General features: G+C 36.1%; 1 protein-coding gene across 2 annotated transcripts; it reads right to left on the bottom strand.

The window, feature by feature from the left end:
* Nucleotides 1-3,049: 3,049 nt before the first annotated feature.
* On the bottom strand, nt 3,050-7,148 carry LOC113337286. Of its 2 annotated transcripts, none has more exons than XM_026582998.1 (7): nt 6,792-7,148; nt 5,454-5,806; nt 5,142-5,374; nt 5,022-5,055; nt 4,628-4,696; nt 3,767-3,823; nt 3,050-3,456 (listed from the first exon to the last, which is right to left on the bottom strand). In XM_026582998.1, exons 1-7 carry the CDS (start codon nt 7,056-7,058, stop codon nt 3,141-3,143), a joined length of 1,329 nt encoding a protein of 442 aa, XP_026438783.1. In that variant the 5' UTR covers nt 7,059-7,148; the 3' UTR covers nt 3,050-3,140. The 2 variants fall into 2 exon arrangements, with proteins under 2 accessions (XP_026438783.1, XP_026438784.1); XM_026582999.1 differs by having other exon boundaries at nt 5,454-5,808; nt 6,803-7,148.
* Between the last annotated feature and the right edge of the window lie 16,825 nt (nt 7,149-23,973).

Genomic DNA, 23,973 nt, shown 5'->3' with positions numbered 1-23,973 from the left:
TCATGTGGAAACGGTTAAGGATTATCGTCCAATTAGCCTCCTCAAAAGCGCATACAAGATCATATCGAAAGTTTTATCTTCTCGTCTCCAACCTCTAATGACTAAACTGGTTGATCCAAGCCAATTTTGGTTTATTTCTGTACGACAAATCTTTGATGGAATACTAATTGCCAACGAAATTGTTGACTCAAGTCTCAAGGAAAAAACTCCAGGATTGATATGCAAAGTGGACTTGGAAAAAGCATTTGATCGCGTAAGTTGGTCTTTTCTTGAGTCTGTATTAAGAAAAATGGGTTTCAAAGCTAAATGGATGAGTTGGCTGCGATATTGCTATGGTTCCCCAACCTTGTCAATTATTTTAAATGGATCACCCTTCGGTAATTTCTCTAACTCCAGGGGTCTCCGTCAAGGAGATCCTCTTTCTCCACTACTTTTTGTACTCGCCATGGAGGGTCTATCTCGTATTATTGACAGGGCTGTGGAAAATGGTTTACTCACGGGATTCTCTGTAAAACAAGGAACTTCCCCCATTACACACTTGCACTATGCTGACGACTCCGTGTTCTTCATCAGTCCAAAATGGGATGAAATACACAACCTCATGAGCATTCTCAAATGCATTGAAGCAGTTTCCGGTCTAAGGGTAAATCCATCAAAGACAAAGCTGATCCAAGTGGGACCGGTTCTAGATTTAAATGATTGGGTTGTGAGACTAGGATGTCAAACAGAAGCACTTCCCTTCTCTTATCTTGGTATGCCTCTCAGGGCCAAAGCCAAAGCAAAATCTCTCTGGGACCCTGTAATAGAAAAGGTTGAGAATAAAATCCCGTCCTGGAAGAATATTTTTCTCACAAGAGCTGGTAGAGTTTCTCTTGTAAAGTCAGTATTATCCAACCTACTATTTTTCTGTCATCCTAGCTCCCGTTTCAGTAATTAAATCTTTAGAAAAAATTATGCGGAACTTTATATGGGATAGCGGAGGATCTAAAAGAATGCATCTTGTCAACTTCGATGTGCTTCTTAAACCTATCAAGATCGGGGGTTTGGGTATTAAGAACCTTAGAATGGTGAATAGGCACTTCTAGCAAAATGGGGGTGGAGGTTTGGTGAAGAATCTAACTCGCTTTGGCACAACATCATCTTAAATAAGTACGATGGTCCTCAGTCCAATTGGGCTCCTCACTTGTGCTTATGGATGCTCGGTTTGGAAGCATATTTCAATTGAAGATCAGGTGGTCATTTCGATCTCGCATCTCTCACTTGGAAACGGCACAGCAATATCATTTTTGCTCGACAAGTGGAAAGGCAGTTCGAGCCTAAAAGTCATGTTTCCTTCACTTTTCAAGATTGCTGGAGTTAAGCATGGCTCAATTCGAGATCACATTTCTGAAGACAATAATTGTTGGTCCTTTCATTTCAAAAGAATCCTTAGAGAAGTTGAAGTAACCCAACTTATGTCCATGCTGTAACTAATCGGTCATTCTCCGCCATCTCTGTCCAATATGCCTGATTCAAGGTCATGGACTCCATCATTTTCTGGAACTTTTAGTGTCATATCCACTTACTTATCGCTCTCGGAGTTCCCTCAAGATACTTCATCCCCTCCTTTCCCTTACAAGTCCAAGCATGTCCCCCCAAAGGTATGTTTCTTTTATTGGACTGCAACACTATGTAAAATTTCCACTCAAGATTCCCTCCAGCATAGATCTTACAGTCTCGCGAGCCGTTGTCCCTTGTGCAAATCTGAGTGTGAGTCTACCCAACACCATTTACTTTCCTGCCAATTCACTCGAACGGCATGGTCTCTAATCCTCCTCGACCATATCCCTTGGAATCCACCACCAACGATTCTCCAGCTCGCTCAATCTTGGTCATTTAAAGACATCAATGGCCCAGCAAAGGAAATTTGGGACATGGTTCCGGCGGCTATCATATGGGCTATCTGGAATGAGCGAAACAACCGAGTCTTTGAAGAAAAGTATCTTTCTGATTTTCAAATCAGTGTGGAGGTCAAAGCATTGATCTTGGCTTCGATCTTTGACTTCAAAAAGGAATTTCAACTTCAGGCTTGATGAGTGCATATTTTCTTGGGAAAGCATGTTCCACTCACATCAATTTCTGTTTGTTTTATCTTTCTACTTCCTAAGTAATAGGATTGTATCATTTAGGGATTCGTTTTACACAAACAATTTGTATTTCTATCATTTTTTCTCCTCTCTTTAATAAATTTCTCCTTTCACGATCAAAAAAGAAATATAAATACAGAATCTGAACATGGTTTTCGCAAAGGGATTGGTTCTTCGCGTTAGTGCTAGCAACTGGTGATGCTAACAAATCAAGCGATCAAAATAACCGTGAACTACCATCAAAATAACCGTAAATGTATCTATTTAATCTTAAGCTACTGAAACTTCAAGAGTGTGTGCAAGAAGCCAGGAACAGAATGACAAGGTTGTTTTTCAGGGTTATAGCATGCCCATCAACGCAATTCAGTTGGTAAACACATATAAAGATTCTGAAATACATTTACTCAAGGCTAGGCTAATTGAATAGGAAGAGAAAGGAAAAAAAAAATACCTCAACAACAAAAAAACACCTTAACAACAAAAGCATGGACCTCAAAATAAGTGTTTTTACCTTACCTGCCCATGGACTTTTTGGGTAGCTAATTATGAGGCATGTCTGGCATGTAGTAAGACACCGGCCCGGAAGCCCGGTCTGGCCCAATTTACACCCATAGGACCATGGAGTCTCTACGATAATGTATCACAACTCCGTGAACTCGTTTTTCTTCTCTTTTAGATGATTCCCTCAGGGATGTTGATATTGCAAATTTAATCAAGTTCAAAATTGATATATTGAAGAAGCTCCGTGTGCTTTACAACGGTGAGGATAACAACAAAACATGATACTTAGGCGACTCAGAATGCCTAAGCTGGTATTTTTTAGATGAATTTGACAGTTACTTATTTAAATTCATTTTATAATTAACAAAATATTAAGAAAATGACCAGATTTCCAGTAAAAGAAAAACACCAGAGAGAAATGATCGGGGGATGAAAATCATTATAAAACAAGAAATTGAGCAATAAAAGACGTCTCAAAATTTACATACACACGATCTAAAATCATTCTCAAATTTACATACAATATACTTGATAATATTCAAGATCCGAATCACTCATATGTACAGGTGGTCCATCAGGAAACATTATCCTATCCATCTCATCATCGTATGCTTTAAAGGCAACACCAAGTTCATCCCAAGCCTTTTTAGGATCAGTCATATTTTTCAAATCAGGATACAATATCTTATCCATCTCTTCTGAGAAGAAAGGGGGGTCCCCAAATGCTTTGGGAGGTAAATTACTGTAACTGTAAGGATTCGTGTTGTAAGCTTCGCCATCAAGGAATAAGTTAGAATCATCATCTTTAATACCGTAGTCTTCAAGTTCACTGCCATTATCAGTAAAGACCAAACTAGTTAATTTGTAAGCTTATCAATGAACCTAATCATGATACTACGAATACAGTAATAACAATTGTAATATACAAATGAAACTCTATAAATTAATGCCTTTCGGACCAGCAGAATTTATTAATTAAGCAAGATTAGAATATCTTAATTGATGGAGTTTCAACTGTATGCATCCGAGCCGGTCAGAGGGGGAACTCAACTTCTAACCTCAAGTATTCAGAGTTCGTCCTATCGCCAACTAGGATAGAAAGAATAAAGAATCAAAGATGACAGTGAAAACAATAGCACCTTCGAGAGACGTAGTGACCCTTCCTAGGAACTTCAATCCACAATAGCTTCTCACTACTGTTGGCACAAAAAATAAAATAATTTAGTTAACTCTTATGAGGCGTTCATAAGAGCTTCGCACCATCAAAACGGCATTCACAATATCTCAATGGTCAACAACACCCATTCTTATTAACAATGCCGGGATTTGAACTCCTTAACCTTCATGCTGTAGTACCAAATATGATATAAACCTAACTACATGCTGAAATCAGATTCGAACCTAGTTTTAGCATGCTCAACAACACAAAACCAGCACAATATAGAGCAAGAACACTACATCTGTTCCATACCAAAATAAGATTGAAACAAGGAAATAGAAACAAACATAACACTCAAGCTTTCATGACTTGTTATCAACTTAATGATGGATGACTACATATTTTTCCTCTTAAAACATACGAGGCTAAAAATGAGTTCTAGTCATGCTTGCCAAATGTCACTTCAACCTTTCCATCATGAGTTAAGTGGACACCTCATGGCTTCATTGGACACCTCAAGAGACAGGTTATGCTAGCCCAACCTTGTTTAGCATTAACTTTAAGCTAGTCTTTAAAATATGATTGGAGCTTTAATCATACCATAGACAATTGAACAAAATAGAAATTAGCTTATACTAAACATGCATTAGCTTAGTCTAATCATGATTTGTTGCCAAACCAAAAAAAAATCTAACAAAAAAACATTCACATGAAGGACAACAAACAGGGCAAATTTCTCCACGCATAATTGGAGAAATAGATCTACTCACAAATCACAATAACAATGAGAAGGACAAAGACGAAGAGAAAACCAACAAGAAAACTAGATAACAACAAATACCGAGTATAAGGATATGGAATCCAAACGAAGTCTTCGGGATTCTTTCCGTTGTTGCGGATATCCTCAGCGCTGCCATTATGAACCAAGAAAACACTAATTAATAACAATAAACAATCAGAGCATCATTCAAATTTTCAAATTTTTTGAAAACATAGGATGATAAGATAAAGTACTTGTTCAATGCTAGCGTCCTTTATTTTTGAGTTGTTACGAAACCATTTCGTATACAAAGAGATTTTTCTTTTTCTCCTAGAGTTTTTATTTTTTTTCAATTTATAACCTGTTTACCACATACCAGGTAATATTTTTTTACCCTAGTACTGAAGATGCTTTTACGCGTGACGAAAAGATTTGATAAATAAAAAAAATAATCCCAATGATTTGATAATAATACCTGACAAGTGGGTGCCCTCTTTGTCTATATACTTCTGTGTAGACCATAATAAATTCAGTAAGAATCAAAACATATACTGGATCAACGAATGGAAACATTAAACATCTTAAACAATATTACCGATTACATAGTCGACTGGAATTCCTTCATCATTAATCAATCTTGTTCCGACGAATTCAGGAGTAGGTTGATCAGTGGGAGTTGCAGTAGTAGTAGGAGGAGAACTGGATGTGTCTGTTGAGTACATGTCTCTGTTTGCCATGTACTCATGTAAGAAGTTGGTGGTGCTGGGTATGATCCCTCTGATCTTCAGACGTCTGTGGAATTCTTTCTGCAAGTTCTTATCCAATTTCCTTGAAGAAAAATAAAAGATCCAGGATAAGAAACCAATAATGTTACAAGATATAGAGATCAAATCTAGTAATTACTTACACATAGTCAGGCCCTCTGTAATAGATATTTTCTTCTTCTAGACCATTCACATACTTTATACAGAAACTGTCTATTGAAAAGTCATCTCGATAAGCAATGACACCGTACTCCAAAGTAGTCCCAAGAAAATTCGTACTAGTTACAACTAAGCGAATGCTGGACTGTGGATCACTAAAACTATTCTTGTGTTGGTGGTCGTGATTCTGGTCAACCGATTTATCACCTCTTTCCTTGACAGGCATGTGCACTATGACTTTGATGTCATCACCCTGGTATTTTCTAGTCAATGTTACGGTTTGCTCTCCTGGTTTATCTTCAATTTTGAAGGGAAATTCACTTGGTGTCTGCAGAACCTACCAAAAGCACAAAGCCATCGGATTTCAACTGTCATAAAATTATTAATTACAGCTTAAAAACTATTGCACGTGTAACTCTAATATGAGGGGATATATGAGTAAAGCTAGGTTCACATGTATTGGTATAGGCCACTCAAATACTCACACCTTTTCACTAGTGAAATAACTAGGCCCTAAATGAACAGTCAACATTGATTGTTGGGCATAAATTGGCAGCGAGAGAAAAGGAATATAAATAGTAAACTTATTATTTGCATCTCAAATTCTAGAACGAAGATGCATTAATCTAAGCAATGGCTAAGAACAGACATCATCAATCGAAAAGATTAAACGGTAACGGATTTCAAGCTAATATTTAGAGTATATAATCTTCTTACAAAGCTCCACATCTAGTAAAAATGAGCATAACACCACCATCTACTACTTTAAAAATCTATCAAATTTCAATAGTTGGAATTAAGATTAGTAGACAGTGAAGTTTGGTATTTTAGAAGGCACACATCTAAAAACAGTGTGATTCAGCGGTTGAATGGAATCCAAAGCGTGAGATAGCATGAGAATTACGGTGTGAGTGGATCCTCCCTCTAGCGTATATAATAAAAATAGTGCACATTTATACCGAGCGCATCTAAGCGTCTGACACTACCCCGAAATCGAAGTATCCGTGCTTATCACTGACATTTTTTATATATAATGGTTACGAGCATTATGCCAACTAACTACACAGAGCGCGTTTCTGATTTGATCTAAGATTTCTATTTAGATCTTTCAGCAGGTCAAAAATATGGTAAAAAGAAGTCTTATTAAGGCTATAATCAAATTCACCTTAATCACGCACAAGAATGGAAAATCATTCAAATTGACGACCACAGTATATATGATAGTATTTGGTAAAATTGGAGTGGAGTGATATTCAAATTATGTTAGACCTAAAACATCAATAATACTATAATTTTCAAAGTAATTTAAAAAAATTAAGTACCTGTTTAAGGAGATGTTCAGCAGCTTCCTCGCCGGTACATATGATTTTCACAGATCCAGACGATCCTTTATTACCGAGAGAAGAAGACAAGTCACGAGTTGGATTCAGAATTTGATAAATTAAACGGCTAATCGTATTATTGTTCTTCAATTGCGGGGTGATGAAGATCGAAGAAGTGCTGTAATTTCTACGAGGAGTCCTCCTCGTATACGCCAGGAGTACCGGAGTTATCGAAGATGCAACAACTTTCTTCATGATTCTCGCCATTCTAATAATTAATTTTCAGGAATCAGAAATCTCCACCTCCACGTTTTCTCTATGTTTGATTTGATACAAGGAGAGGAGGATTTAGGGATTCGTTTTACAACTCCAATTTTATTTTGTTGCTCGAGAAATTGATCTGGACCCGGATCTCCTTTGTTAAGTTCGTCCGGCCCAAAGAAATTTACGGTTGTTATGCTCACTTTGTGTATGATAAGGGCAGGCAATAGTAGTAAAAATATTTACGGACTAAAAATATTGAGGTAATGCCTGTAAAAATTGGTAATTTGCAATACCTCCCCAACAAAAATAAAATTAGCAAAACCTCCTCTCGTCAATTATTTCGTCTATTCCAAGTTTGTTGACTCAGCGTTAACTTACATGTGGTTTTTATTTTTTTGGGATAATTTTGTGTTATCTTCCCTTAAAGATTGGTAGTTTGCATCATTTCCCTTACAGAAAACCGATTCTTCTATAGTGGTGCATGTGCTGTTAGTACATAACGTGGTTAACATCCATAAAGCCAGGACATGATCATATAGTGTAATAATGTGCCTTAAGAAACATAGCTACGAAACTTAGGATTAGCAATGCAGTAGTACAGTGCAAAGATTGAACAGCTGGGGAGTTAAATAATGATGAAAAATATTACTTAGATACAAATATTTCCATTAATAGACTTCATTTAGGAATTTGAAATTTCTAATTTACAATTCCCGGCAAGCAAAACCAACATTAATTTGCAACGGAAAATCATAGTTTTATCATGGAACTTGGTGAAGCCAATGGACAACTTGGCTTGATTGGATTTTACCCAGATTTATATGGACGTAGTGCCCTTATTAATGGGAGGTCAAAAATGGGTGAAGTTACTTTAGTACCCTGTACTAATTAATCCTATTACTTAATTAGATAACCCTAAACTAAAAAATCTAAAAAATATGTTAATCTTCTCTTCTTCTTCTTCATCTACATTTTCCATCAAAATCATAGAAACAAATCTCTGCAAATCATCCAATTTGACTTTCTTGAAAAATGGTTGATTCCAAAGATCAAGTAGCAGCACAGATTCAACATGACATATCAAAAAATCCAAACCAGAGAAAAAAGGTAAGGGAAAAGTTGGAACTAGTAAACCCGAAAATCCAATCCCTGAGAATGTTGAAAAGAAACCTCCACAGGTGAAAAGAAGACTGTAAGTGATTTCTAAACTCAAACCCATTATTATTTTGTGTTTTTGATTGTTATATTCGATGAGAATTCGAAAATGATGATTTTCAGGGTTTTTGGTCGGCATGGTGTTTTAAAAAATAGGATGTTGGCCTTGGGATGTAAGTATTAGTCGGTAGGGTCGTAACATGAAGATCATGTCGGCTTTCCATAACATCCATGGCGACTGTGAAACATTAACTAGGGCCGGCATGGTATTCAATAACCAACCCTGCCGAGTTTTTTCTAGTCGGCATATTCTTAGACTTGTACCTTTCCGACTTTATGTCATAGAACCTTAGTTTCCTGAGTTATCAGTCGGCATCTTTCTTGAATAGGACCCTACTGACTGTGTGTTAGTCGGCTTGGTATATGATTACAATCTTGCCGACTAATACTTAGTCGGCAATGTTTAGATTCTCGACCTTGCCGACTTGGTGACCAGAACCATGTTTCAACGTGTAGAATTTTCATATCTTTTTTTTTGTGTATTGTTTAGGTCCCCATATGAACAAATAGAAGATATCCCTCGTCTTGTTAACAATGCAGAAGAGTTGTTAGAATTCATTGACAAGATTTATCCTTCTTTAGAAGATTCTAGAGATAAAACTGAAGAGAATTGCCCTGTAAGAATCAAAATTGCATGAATAAAGTGAATTACATCTTCCCATGCTCTGTTTTCTATTGGGTATAACTAAAGGTCGGCAAGGTTACATTGCCGACTATTAGACAACCAGTAATGTTAGAAATTATTTGTGTGCTGATTATTAGTCAGCCGACAGGGTAAGAAATATTTATATGTCGACTATATGATAGTCGACAGTATAGGAAATATTTATATGCCAACTATAAGATAGCTGGCCCATGATAGTCGGCATCTTCTTCATTCATAGACCTTGTCGGCGCAAGATAGTCGTTATTTTCTTCATCCGTAGACCTTGCCGGACAAAGTTAGTCGGCACCATATTTAATCGTAGACTTTGCCGAATTTATAACATTTTCAGAATCAAATTTTTTGATCGAACTCATAAGACAAAAGGTTTAATCTGCTGAATTCATAATTTCATAAGTTTTAATCTAAACTAAATTAATTAAGTTAATTAAATTTGTTAGTGTTAATTAAATAAGGATATATTAGCCATTTTGAAAATACAAGATTAATGGGTGGCTTCTTTTACATCAAAATGACCTAGCTTTTGTCTCATTAGACACACCCAATTAATCTGGGTATACCCCAATCAAGCCAGGATGGACAAGTCCCTTGATCGAATGAAGATTTATTCAATTTTCTAATCACAAGAATAGTGAAAGCAAGCCAATATCCATGACATAACTCTGAAATTCACTTCCATATATTCACGTATTATGTTCTCTTCGCGTAACATTCCAAGTGGATGATTTCCCCTTTACATAAATCCATACATGGTCACTCAAACGAATTTTCTTACAAACAATTGGGCTATTAAATGTAATTCAAAATCAGAATGATTTTTGGTACGTCAATATTTGAGTGAAGGAACTCGGCTTCAATAGTGGTGTTGTTGATTCAGTTTTCTCCCGCATCTAAAGAAAATTGAAAGCAAGCGAATATCCATGGCATAACTCTGAAAATCACCTTCATTTATAAGCTATGTTCATGCATTATATGTGGGGTTCACGAAATTTATAACTATCTACCATTCTGAAAGAATGATTTTCCCTTTACATGATCCATGCATGGTCATTCTAGAAAGTATTTCTAACAAACAATTGGGCAAATGAAGTTTCAGCTACAGGCCCACTGCTGTGTAATTTTGGTGAAGTGACTGATCTACCGTAAGACTGAAGGGATAAACTGAAAAGACAAATATCATGTAATCCTAATTTGGTTAAGCAATCGGTAATCTTATGGTCTTGTGACAACGATATTTTTAAGTATGTGGATCCTATTATAATTTGGAGCAATTTGGACACTTTAATGTGCTTTTTATTTTTTTTGGAGATAATTTGTGTTACCTCCGGTACAAAAAAATACGTGTAAGTTAGTGCTGAGTCAGCTAACTTGGAATAGACATGATTATTGATGAGAGAAGGTTTTGGTAATTTTATTTTTATAGTGGAGGTAATGCAAATTACCAATATTTACAGGGGTATTTGAGAAGAAGAAGTAGATTTTACGTTTCTCCCTCAAAATAAATAACTGTTTTGCATTACCCTTTTAAATCCATAATTGGTGAATGCCCCTTTATGTCATAATTGGCGTTTTTTAAGTAACTGACCATTGATCGTGGGATTTTCCCACTATCTTGCATAATCTCAATTCTTATATTTTTATTTCTTTTTTTGATTTGACCCAGTTGGACTCGATTCTTTTTGTGTTTGAAAGTGTAACTGTGTATAATTTCCTACCTAGCTAATATGTTCCTCTGCAGGAAATCATGATGCTTGGAATGCAAAATTTTCATAACACGTAAGCTCGGTTTTTATACAAGGACGATATGAAAAGACAAAAAAACATCAATGAAACACAGACCGGTAAGAAGACAATTGTGTCTTGACTATACATTGAATAACCACCCTGCACAAACTAAATTCCAGATATACAACTTGAATTCTTCCGAGTAGGTAGTAAGTGCAATTGACTGACTTGGTGGAGTAAGAAAGAGAGAATTGGGTTATGAATGGCCAGTCAGTCAGTCCTTGACATCAGTGACACCTTCTGCAGATATCTGAAACCGTGCTTCCGCTTCAGCTAAACATGGGGAGCTGATTACTTTACAGATACGCTCCTCTGCTCTTCCCTTACGCAGTGCTAGTCTGACATATAATTTTTATTAGCATCTGTGTAGTATTATCAACCGAAAAAAATGCAGTTGAAGGATATAAAAACTCGCCAAAAAGAACAAACCTTGTAGTAGAAGCATGAGCCTTGATGTTTCCACCAATTGGTTTAATTTGTGGCCCAGCAAACATAGCAGAACCGTCAACTTGCGCAACGACTTGGTTTGTAATAACTACAGCAACACCGAACTACAACAACACAGCAGCAACCCCAAACGATAACAGTTCAGAAGAAAATCTTTCAAATACGAAACAGAGCAGTCCCCTGTAAAAGAAGGATGCATTTCTGTATGGAGTTGCAGTAATAGGTTTTACCTCATCAGCCAACTTCTGCAGGCTCCTTAAAAACTTCACTAGATGCATTTGCCTAGCTGACAGCTCTCCTCTTCCAGAGAAATCTGTCCTATAAAGAGCTGTAGCACTATCCACAATCACAAGGGCAAACCTGTGTCCCATAAAAAATCCGTAAAGATATTACATAAGTCGGTCAGTTCAACTGATCCAGAATGGCTCAAATAAAACTATATGCACATTCAACAGGATAAAGTACCCGTTAATGCAGTACACCTAAGACACTAAGCTCACTATCTAGTCTAACGAGCATAATAATATAGGATAATTAGTTCGGATCAAGAAACTTGGTTTATCCTAGGTTTCTGGTGTTACCAGCCATGCACCCAACAAAAAATCCATTAAGATGGCGTCAAGAAAATTGTGGGAGCATTTCCTAAACCTATTGGAGTCAAGATGGCGACCGCCGGATTCATGTATGGAGCTTCTTATCTCATGGCAGTTGAAACTCAACATTGAACCTATTGAATTCCTAAAATTTTGCCTGCCTTTTGCTTTATGGCAACAAATTTGGAAAGAAAGGAACGAAAGAATCTTCCGTAACAAAGAAAAATCAGTGGAGCGGATTATCCTTCAGGTGAAAGCTTCTCTATTCAGTTGGGCAAGTGTTCATATTTCCTTTAAGCATTTCAAGTTTGCAGATTTCATCCATGATTGGCGGGCTTTTAAACGATAATGGATGGTATCTTGTAATAGGGAAAAACTTTTATGTGTTTTTTTAGTTTCTAGCATGCTGTTGTTGTAAGTTTTTAGTGCTTTCTCAGCACTTTCTTCAATGAATTTTATCTTTTCCAAAAAAAAAACAAAAAATCCATTAAGATATTACATAAGTCTGTCAGTTCAACTCATCCAGAATAGCCCAAATGAAAGCATACGCACATTCAACAGGATAAAGTACCAGTTAAATGCAGGACACCTAAGACACTATGCTTACTATCTTATCTAATGAGCGCAATAATATAGGATGATTAGTCCAGCTCAAGAAACTTGGTTTAACCTACTACATCTGTTGTGTTACCAGCCAGCACCCAACATAATTTATCAAGTTTATCTCTCACCCTAGGTTTCGCTTAAGTAGGAAGCCTGAAAGTTACCAAGTGTTGTTCTAGAACATTGTAGAAAAATCATGAGAATGTGATCCAATCAAAAGAGTAACATACCTCGTCTCTACCATCATAGAAGCTGCTTCAAGAAGAAGTCTTGACTGACGATCAGTGTTGGATGAAGTCAGTTTATGAGTCAGATCCAGAGTCTGAGTCAGCCAAAAAACAAACAGACCGTAAAGAGTCTACTTCATGGGACAAGTATGAGATGTTTGGTTTGATCCATTTTTCTTTCTCCTTTTTTTTTTTGACTAGACATCCTCTGAAGAGTACTACTCTCTCAGTGCCACTATTTATTGACCTATTTATTTTTAGATTTTGTCCTACATTCGTTACGTAGGTGTGGAAGTATAGGATCGAGCAAGAGAGAGGAGAGCATAAACGCGGAAGCATTAAAAGACTACATTGATAATAATCTTGGTATATCTTTCTCATTAATTCTCTAGCTATTTATACAATCACAAGACTTGGCTCTCAAGATAATTCCTAATATAACTCTCACAACCTAAATGCATATCTCCTAAATATAGACTCTCATATATTATTTCCTAATACCCTCCCTCAAGATGGAGCATGTAGATCACGAATGCCCATCTTGGACCAAAGAAATTTAACTTCGGTTTTATTTCTTTTCTTTTCTTTTTTTTTCAACGCTTTTGCGGAAAAAAAAAATCTTCAGATCATAGTTTAAGGACGTTTCGGTCCTCTTCGTAGTTTAAGGACATTTTGGTCCCCTTCGTAGTTTAAGGACATTTCGGTCCTCTTCGTAGTTTAAGGACATTACGGTCCCATCTTCGTAGTTTAAGGACATTACGGTCCCATCTTCGTAGTTTAAGGACATTTCGGTCCTCTTCGTAGTTTAAGGACATTTCGGTCCCAATGCAAGTTTAAAGACATTGCGGTCCCATCTTTGTAGTTTAAGGACATTGCGGTCCCATCTTCGGAAGAATACTTCTTGTACTCTTGTTTTCTTGGTTTCTTCGATAGAATACTTTGTGTACTCTCTCGACAACTCATAGGATTTTAACCTACTATTGTTGTTCTTTTTCTCATCACCTCTTGGTGATTGTTTTTTTTTTTTTTTTTTTCTTCACAACATGAATGTTGTTTCTTCTTCTCTTGTTCCAGTCACGCTATTGTTGCGAAACCTTCACACTTCTTTGTTCTTCAAGATTCTCTCACAATCCTGTCGTCTTTACAAAGTCTGCCACACTTTGTAGGATCTCCAAGTTTCTGCCACAAACTCTTCAACCACACTTCACTTCTTCCAACATGTTTAACAGCTTTCTGCAATACCTCTGACAGAACTGTGACACTTGCTTCTGTTACGCTTCTGTAACGATTCTTCTTTGTAACATCTCTTCTCTAACAATTCTGTAACTGTTACCGACTTTCAATAACACCTCTGACAGAACTGTCACACTTGCTTCTGTTACACTTCTGTAACGATTCTTCTTTGTAACATCTCTTCTCTAACAATTCTGTACTGTTACTGACTTTCAATAACACTTCCTCACAAACCCTAAACATCACGTACTGTGATTCTTTTTTTTTTTTTTTTTTTTTTTTTTTTACGTATAGTACTGTACTTCATCTATGTTTAGGAAACCCATAGCTCCAACTTCAAGGAAATCACTTCATATGATTCAAGACTCTCTCTCACTGCTTAACTTCGCAGCATCATATCACAGCATCCATAACAATGCCTGCCAATCTCTGTTTTCCCGGATAAAGCTTGTCATCTCTGTTCCTACGTTAATGGCAGCAGCAAATCATCCTGTTTTGCGTTATAAAACTCTAACTCGTAGCACCACCTTCTCTAACTGATGACACCAACTCATTCTCGACCTTCTCTGTTTTCCTCAACATCATCACCATCACCATTGTGATTAGTGGCAATCACCGAGGAACAACATCACTTCCTCAATGGAAAACCATTCTTCCCCTTCAACTATCCCGTTTCGCAACTAAACCACAGCTTATTCTTTCTCCATTGCATCAATGTCACACTTAAAACTCGCAGCCAATTTGAAACACCGACTTCACTATCTCTTAGCACCAAAAATCCATATGCCAGCGGTGATCACCAGCTCGAGTATCATCATCTCTCATCACGTTCATCTCAGCACAACTGCATGGCATCACTAGTCAACAACAGAAACTCAGCTCCATTGTCTACGTGATCATCGTTGTCTTGGTCACAGGAAATCAATATAAACCCTAACTTCACCATCTGGAATTCTTTTACCAACTTGAACGAAATCTCCTTATTGATCTCTTGGTATCATTCAAATACCATCAAAAATTTTCGAACACTAGTGATAAGACAAATCAACACGGCTTGACAAGCCTTCGCACAGATCATCAATCCTCAGCACCAATTATCATCACGTTCACTTTTTTTTTTTTTTTTTTTTTTTTTTTTTTTTTTTTTTTTTTTTTCAAACCCTAAAACCATGAAAAACAATGGAACTTCTTTTCTTTCTCCTTCTCCTCTCTCTTCCTCTCACCTGGCTCTGATACCATGTTAAGGATCGAGCAAGAGAGAGGAGAGCATAAACGCGGAAGCATTAAAAGACTACATTGATAATAATCTTGGTATATCTTTCTCATTAATTCTGTAGCTATTTATACAATCACAAGACTTGGCTCTCAAGATAATTCCTAATATAACTCTCACAACCTAAATGCATATCTCCTAAATATAGACTCTCATATATTATTTCCTAATAGGAAGTATATACTGTATATTGATATGATTATGACATCCGTGAAATGAGGCTTGGGTGTGGAAGTAGGTAGTAATATTGTAATTGATTATATAGTTACCTGGATTAGAAGCTCATCAGAAGAAGGCACCATTCTACGGGCGATTGAAGTGATGAGATGGCACTGCAGGTTAACTATTGCAATTGTGGTCATTATCATTACAGATGAGCAAGGAGTCGGCAGGGTATAAAGGTCCTTCCATTGCAAAGTGAGCTCGTTAGAAGAAGGCACCATTCTGTGGGTGATTGAAGCGATATCAACAACAGGATTTGCAACATAGAGATTGACGACGAAAAGGTGATCAAGCAGCTCAATCTACAGTATCATTAAACTCGAAAATGTGGACTTATTTTGTTATTTTAGAAACTTTAATTGTATTCCTCTAAGGGCAGGTGTGGATGCCAAACCTTTTCGTCGTCAATCTTCCATAAACTGATGAAGTGTATACAAAACTGGAACAAGTGAACAACTCAATCACAATCCACCAATTGCTAATGGCTAGTCAATGTATACAAAATTGCAGACACTAAGAAGTCAACAACAAGGAAAATTAACAGCAAAATTTTATCATAACCCCTAATTCACTCAAAAGAGCTAAAAAAAAAATCCAAATCTGTAGCGAATTATAAAATCACTCACCGAGATCATTTCTCATGGTTTCCGAAAAGCAATCGAAGTCGGGAAGGGAGAATCAAGAGCTGCTTCTACTGAGTGGACACCTGAGCTATGAGATAAAGGGAGAGATGGTCCAGTCTCCCTTTCATCTGGATGTTTATCAAGAATGACCAACGATTCAATTCTTTGCCGAGGAACCGTTAAGTCAATCAGCTCAAACTGAGTGGATAATAACTACACGCTAAAATCCAGTAGTGTGGTACAGAAAGACAACAAAATGCTTCTGAAAATTACTAGAAAAATGGAAACAAAATTCATTTTCCATTTAAGGTTTCATTTTCCCATCTATAATTTACAGCTACAATCAAATTCAAAACCAGTCGATAAATCAAAATGTTTGTTTATAACAGCAAAAACTGGAATAAAGAATGATAAAACAGACAACTGTGTCTCTTCGGCAATCATCTCTCCTTAATCTCATATTAGACAATGCTTAGTAAAACTTTTACTTTTATCTCCTTATGGCAAGTTAAATGTGGAAATTGCTAAGTGGGGCTAGTGCTTTTGATGAGAACATGACAGAAAGAGGAATTTCAAATGCTTCAAGATGCATCTAATTGTGTCATAAGACGGAAGAAAGTTTCAACCATTTAATTGTGAGGTTTATTACAGCTTGATTATGGTTCATCCAGATTACGCACCAAAATGCTGCTGACCTAAAAAAAAGTTTGATTGGATGCTAATTTCAGTAAATCGAATAGCATAAATGAAGTAAAAAACATACCCAGATGTAGTGATTTCATTAGCCTCCTCCTCCTCATCAGACCTTACAATTCGAAAAGATTCAGAAGTACTGTTTGAGGAAGGGTTGTGCTCGAGTTTACTAATCTGAACTTCTTCTACAATAGGACTGTAAAACAAAATCAAAATCAAAGCACTTAATGAGATTAAATGTACTACTAAAGATATAAGATGAGTAGTAGGAACAGGAGTTAAAAATATGTATTTGTTACACCTCATGCTCAAACACTCAATTCTGATGCAGGGAAGCAGGTCTATGCAAAGTAAGGTTATGCTCAAATCAGTACTGAAAGTTAATTTCTATAGGCATAGATATTTGTGACTTACCAGTTCCAACTAATGAAGTGAATGAGTGAATTTGGACTGGTAATTTGTAAATGATTTCCGAAATTGTGATACAAATTTTTTTTCAAATCATTTGAGAGGACACCTGAGCTATGAGATAAAGAAAGAGATGGTCCAGTCTCCCCTTCATCTGGATGTTTATCAAGAATGACCGGTGATTCAATTCAATCAGCTCAAACTGAGTAGATAATAACGACACACTAAAATCCAGTCGTGTGGTATAGAAAGACAGCAAATTGCTTTTGAAAGTTGCTAGAATAACGCAAACAAAATTCATTTTCCCATCTATAATTCGCAGCACCAATCAAATTCAACACAAGTCGATCAATCAATATGCTTATTGAACAACAAAAACTGGAAATCTAAAAAATGGAGAAACAGACAACTGCGCCTCTTCGACAATCATCTATCCCCAATCTCATATTAGACAAAATGCAGCAAAATTTAGTGGAAATGGTGAGCAACTGTGGAAATCCAGTGGTACTTTTACTTTTATCTCATTATGATGGCAAGTCAAATGTAGAAAATGGTATGTGGAGCTTGTGCTTCTGATGAGAATATGATGGAAAGAGGAATTTCAATTGCTTCAAGATGCATCTAATTGTGCCATAAGAAGGAAGAAACTTCCGATCATATAATGTGCGAATCAATGTGAGGTTTGCAAAAGCTTAATTATGGGTTCGTCTAGATTACACACCAAAATGCTGCTGACTTAAAAAACAAGTTCGATTGGATGCTAATTTCAGTAAATCAAATAGCATAAATGAAGAAAAAAACATACCCTGATGTAATGATTTCATAAGCCTCCTCCTCCTTTTCCTCATCAGACCTTACGATTCGAAGTTTCTCTAATTTAGCCTTTTCCCTTTTGTTCTTTTTTAGCTTTTTTCTATAAGCCTTTTTGCTCTCAGAATGATACCTTGCCTTATTCGTCATATCTGCCATCAACAAAACAAAACAAAAAAGCTAACGAAAAACAACAAGAATATAGATCAGAAATCACAGATCTACACATACAAAGATTCAAAAAAACCCTAAAACAGAGAAAAAAAAAAGCAAAGCTTTTTAAGAGAAATAACAGCTAAACCTTGATCTTTTGAGTTAAGGGGGGTAAAGCACTGGGGTTCTGGATGGGTCTTATTTCTTATCGTCTTTTGCGGTCAAACTCAGTCGTTATAGACACTAAGAGTCTCTTTTATGATATAGAAATACGAAACGATAATAGTTTTGAGTACCGAAAAACAGAGAATCCGATGAATTATGCATAGAAGTCACAATCTGCATCCCATCATTTTACTAAACCTACATATAATTTTATCAGGTTTTTATTCTAGCCATCCACAGAACAAGAATATCAGTTTGAAACATAGAGCTTACAAGAAACATAAGCAATAAGCACGGATTTATGTTGTTTGGTTATGATTTAACAAGAAGTTTAGCTAATTGCAAGAGAAAACTAAATAGTTCACCACCCAATATCGTCCCAAAGAGTTCAAGTTCCCAACGAGACGTTATAGCTCAAGGAGTCTGCTTCCTGAAATAGTTATTGATGCAGAGTGCTACTGCTACTACACATCTCAGCCATTCTAAAAGCATACTGCATAGTCAGTGACCAAATGTACTGGGAAATTGCATGTGCTCTACTCAATTACTTATAAAGACTATAAAGAGATCAATTTGATTATACCAATGTATATATTCAGCGAATTCAGTTGTTATAAACTCGGACATTTCAGCTTAAGTATTTACATGAATGCCATGAGACATGAAGTAACAGTTGTTAGGTCTCTTTCATACAAACCAATTAAAATACGATACTCATAATTATCAGGTTAACATATTTCAGTTATCCTGACTTACTGAAATCTGAACATTGTCGATAACTCAAAATTGAGGACCCAATCTAATAAAGAACGCCCCATAGACGAACATAGTCTTGCACATGAGTCCTACAGCCAAGAAATTTAATTCTTCAGATGGACAGTCATGTCTAGAATCTTGTCAGTATGAAGTTGCAATTCTCCCGTTGTCAATGGCATGACCAAATTATACAACAAACATTTTCTAAAATGTTTTTGCTGATCAAGTCACTAGTAAACCGTCTTTCGTACAAAAATCCATCCAAGCTTAAAAATGATTGAAAGCCAGAAAAAAGAGAAACGAAATTTCGATGGAGTAGCTAAAAATCCCAATTCGATTCGAAATTGATCATACCAAAAAAAGGATATTTTTTTTTTATAAATCTCTTTACTAATATAAAAAAAAAAATCATGATCCTAAATAGAAAAAGAGAAAGAAGAAGAAGGAGTGAGCTCAGCTCAGCTCAGGGTTTCTTCATTTCAGGTTTCTTATCAACACTAACCTCTGATATCTTAGACCTCCAGTCTCTACATTTTCCTGGTTTATGTTTATTGTTAAGTAGATTTGATATCAATATCTCCCCAAATTGTTTCTTTGTGTTTAAATCCCTAACAGCAATCTCAACGCTTCGGAGACTGTTCATAGACCATTTTTTAAGGTTTGTTCTTTTCCAATTGCAACTTCTAAGATGCTTTTTTGTTGTTGTACTAGTTAATCAGCAGCTATCAATTTCATAGAAAATGGTTTATTTTTATCAGTATCTTCTCATTTTGTATTGTCTTAGTTTCTCATCAGTGGGTTTGATTTGGTTTCAAATGTGGACATTTGTTTTCCATTTTTGTGGCTTCCAGAAGGAACTATGATTGTGTTCCTTCTAATTGACCATTGCAGCTGTGAAGAATGCTGTCAAATACAAAACGGAAAGAAAAAAAGAGTACAGAAAACTTTGTTGGAAATGATTTTGGAGTTAATGGGCTAAATGGGTATTGAAAATGATTGGAGAATGGGCTCACAGACACTCAACTGAGGTTTAAGAGAAATGAAATTTTATTGCTCTCAAAACTTTGTTTGGTGGTACAAGACCTTACTTCTTACACACACTCCCTTTAATTCTCACCTTACCACTAACTTTGGTTTTCACTGAATTACATTTTCCCCATGATGTCTATTGCCCTATTATAGGAGCTCTTAACCAACTCTTCACTACTCTAGTTTGGTCTAGAATATTCATGACTCATTCACTTTACAACTAACTAGAATATTCTAGAGAACTTGGGCTCTAATAGTCATGAAGTCTCTAGATGGGCTAGAGTATTATGAACTAATCTACAATAGACTAGTTGGGCCTAGATAATTCTAAACACTTCTAAATTAAAATCAAGTTTACATTTTTAACAAACTTAACTGGAAGAAGAAAGTCCAAAGAAGAAAGGAAGCTGCTCAGGTCAATATCACTTCCAATATATGGTTGCTGTATTCAAAAAAATTTCATTTGATTCCTGAACCTAATTACTTTCATTGCAGCGTTTACAAGAGGAGTTGAAACTAAACCCGGGATCTCATCCTTCTAATGCGGTAAATCATCTTTAGTTTTGGTTGATTTTCATATGGGCATTATTGCTTGCTTAATTCCGAGATAATGCAAACTTGTTTAAAACTCACTAGTGTTTTATGGGTTGCCATCTTTATTTATTTTGCAATAAGACGGGATATCATATAATGAATCTGTCAATTTTGATCCTACCCGCGTCTAAATTTGCTGTTAGAGCTAAATATAAATACTAGGGTAACAAAGACGAACAGGATAGAAGCATGGTTACTTAGAATCTCAAATTGTGACATCTGTTATTCTAGCCAAGTTGTCATGCCTTCACCAATGTAGCCTCCAAGTACCGTAAAATCAGTTGCAAATGCAATAGCTGCCAGAAGTGTTGCCAATACCATAGGAGCTTGACCCTCTAGATCTTGTAGGTGTTCATTATTTGCTATTTTTCCTTCTGCCCTATTCTTCGGAGAAATGTATGGAAGATGCCAAATCAAATGGCATAACCATACATTCAATCCTTGGTAGTGATAAATCCGGGCAATCCAACTGGTCATGCATAACAACAAGATACAATTAGTTTGTTCTGCACTGCACATTTGCTGACGTTCGTTGCAAGTTTCTTGAATGTTTCTGTTAGGTTCTTGTTGGTGATTGTAGATTATTGTGGAGGAAAACCAGCGGACAATTGCGGAATTGCCTGGAAGGATGTGTAGGCGTCACTTCTTACTGAATCAAGCAAATGACATCATCTCTATCTAGAAGTCATGCTTCAACTTTTGTTGTTTACTAAAACTCAATTCTTGTTGTAAATTTGATGATCTAAGAACTTGTTTTCTTTTTGAAAACGGACTCTTTATAATTGAATTATTATTTTGCTGCTGTTTTCTGATACGGTACTGACTTACGAGGGCATATAAGATTACTAGCACCTCGATCGGGTTCTTCTAATGAGTCAACTCATTATATTACGAGACCATGCATTGAAATTGGCTAGCGACCATGATCAAGCTAATAAATTGTTGGAGCTTTTGCTCGCAAGAACCGTTGTTGCTTGAAAGAGAAAATATTGGTTTAAACTTTGTTTTTTTAGTGGCAGCAGGGGTATATATAATATTTTTAAATATCGTTTACGCAATTTATGGTTTTACCGTAATTGGGAATGCAACACTGCACCTAACGTATGCAATTTTCAGTTTCATTTTGTTGGAAAATGATTAATAAAAAAATAATTTCTTAAAGTTTTAATAAAAAATTATAATTTATTGTTTTATTTTGTGAATGAAACTTTTTAGTCCCACATCGTGGAGTTTCCAATTTTTAGTAGTTTTAAGAAACTATATAAAGCTTTTAGTCCCACATCGGGGAGTTTTTCTTCTTAAGTTGTATTTGTCAATTATATAAAGAAATTCACTACTTTTGTAAAATATATGGGAAAGGGGTTGCTCTATATTTTAGAGGGACCCCTAAGGGAAAATATTTTATAGCGGTTTTTAAGCATTCGCGATTTTCCTTAACGGTTTTTTCGGAGTTGTCAAGCTCAAGTTGAGCATCTACTACATATGCTAGTAGTAGGTGTATTAGGGTGTTTTATCCTGGAGATATCCGTCCTGTGAGGGCTATAGCATCACTCTTGAGTGTAGCCGGGCGCTAATGTCTTAAGGACAGCGTGTTGAACACGTGACTCACTCTATTTTCCAAAGTTTTGCCTTGTTGCTGTTGCGGAGATACGGGAGGCTTGTTCGTTTCGTCAAAGCAATCACTTCCATTATAAAGGAGCTAAGTATCAATAACTTTTGCTTATTTGATTTTTCTTTGTTTTTGATTATTGCCCAACAATCTTAAGACATTAGATTTGTAATAATCGAAAACGATTGATTGGTTTGTGAATCATGGATGTTAATTGTGGAGTGAAAAACAAAAACGAATTTCTGGTCAGCTGTGTAGAGTTTCAATTTTATCTTTTAATAGAAGGAATTTCGATGAACCCTTTTGACACAACGTAGTAGACATCCTGATAGTTACCCGCGTAAAATTTCAGAATTTTTGGAGTTGTAAAGTATTTTTTGATATTTTACAAAACAGAAAAACGTTTCTGAAAAATTCTGACGAGCAGCAGAAAATTGTTGTTAACTAAATTAATTTTTGTGGGGTAACCATGAGTTTTTTGAAACGCTGATTCAAACGAAGTTTGTATATATAGATGTTATCTTCAAAACTCATATTTTACTTTCTGATTTGGAATTGTGATTTGTGAATAAAGGTGTCATCTCCGAGGGACATGGCTAATAGCCGCATGTGGTTGGAAACAAATCTTCCAAAGATGGCAAAGGTGAGAACATCGAACGCAACTCTAAGCATGGTCTTCATGATAAAGGTATATTTCGTAAACCTGAATCCGGAATTACTTTAGTTAAGGGTGAGTGTTATGTTTGTAAAATTCCTGGCCACGCGGCAGTAAATTGTAGACAACATAAAAACCTTAATAAGTAGAAAGTTAATGCTAATTTAGTTGAAACAAACTAGAACGAGTTTTGGTGGCATGATGTCGGAAGTTATTTTAATAACCAATGTGAGAGACCAGTAGGTGGACTCTGGAGCCACCAAGAATGTTTGTTGAAACAGAGACCTGTTCACCTCCTATCATAGGATAGGGGATGTCGAGAAACTCTTATTGAGTAACTCATATGCAATAGAGGTTGCATAAAAGGAAAAGGTCGAGCAGAAGCTCATATCTGTAATATTCTCACATTGAATGAAGTTTTCATGTTCCGAGCATATGCGAAAATCTTGTATCTTGTTCTGTTGTAGATGGAAAAATATTTAAGATCTTAATTGAATCTGGAAAACTTGTTGTAACTAGGCAGTGATTTTTTAAGCAAGAGTTATAGGACTTTGGGTCTATATAAGCTTAACGGAAAAACTGATGATGTGAACGTAGTTGATTCTTGTGATATCTTTGTGTGATTGATTGTTTTACGTGGTAGACTTGGAACCGTAAACTTATAAGTCAATGCTTAACTGGCTAGCATAGGCTTCGTACCCAAATTTAGTTTGGATTTTGAACACAAAAGTGAAATCTGTGAAGAATCAAAATATGCTATAAAATCTTTTAGCACAAATGTTCAGAGTAATTCTAAGCCTTTAGAATTAATTCAGTTAGGCCTAGTTGACATGAGTTCAACCCAAAACCACTGTGGTAAAAGATGGTTATAACTTCCGTAGATGATTGTACGAGGTACTATCTTGTATACTTGCTTAGGATAAGGATGACGCCTTAGAAGCCTTAAGATGTATAAACTTGAAGTTGGAAACCAATTAGAAGCCTTGAACATAACAACCGTATCCTTAAGGAGATGATAATTTCCATGTTGATTAGTTCAGGATTACCTGCGGCCTTGTGGGGGGAGGCAGTCCTCTTAACTAGTATATCCTGAATAAAGTACCCTTTTAAGAATCAGATGAAACTCCATATGGTTTATGGAACGGTAGATGACCTTCTTAT

This window comes from Papaver somniferum, unplaced genomic scaffold, assembly GCF_003573695.1.
Source record: "Papaver somniferum cultivar HN1 unplaced genomic scaffold, ASM357369v1 unplaced-scaffold_158, whole genome shotgun sequence".
Classification (NCBI taxonomy): Eukaryota; Viridiplantae; Streptophyta; class Magnoliopsida; order Ranunculales; family Papaveraceae; genus Papaver; species Papaver somniferum.
Note: the sequence above shows the minus strand (reverse complement) of the source record. Positions and strands in the feature narration are given on the sequence as shown.

What these genes read in the sequence shown, in the direction of transcription:
- LOC113337286 (XM_026582998.1), bottom strand. Translation starts at nt 7,058, where the DNA reads ATGGCGAGAATCATGAAGAAAGTTGTTGCATCTTCGATAACTCCGGTA. An exon ending in TACAGAGGGCCTGACTATGT is followed by an intron (nt 5,375 to 5,453) that starts GTAAGTAATTAC and finishes TTTTTCTTCAAG; the next exon opens with GAAATTGGATAAGAACTTGC. An exon ending in TCCAGTCGACTATGTAATCG is followed by an intron (nt 5,056 to 5,141) that starts GTAATATTGTTT and finishes TGGTCTACACAG; the next exon opens with AAGTATATAGACAAAGAGGG.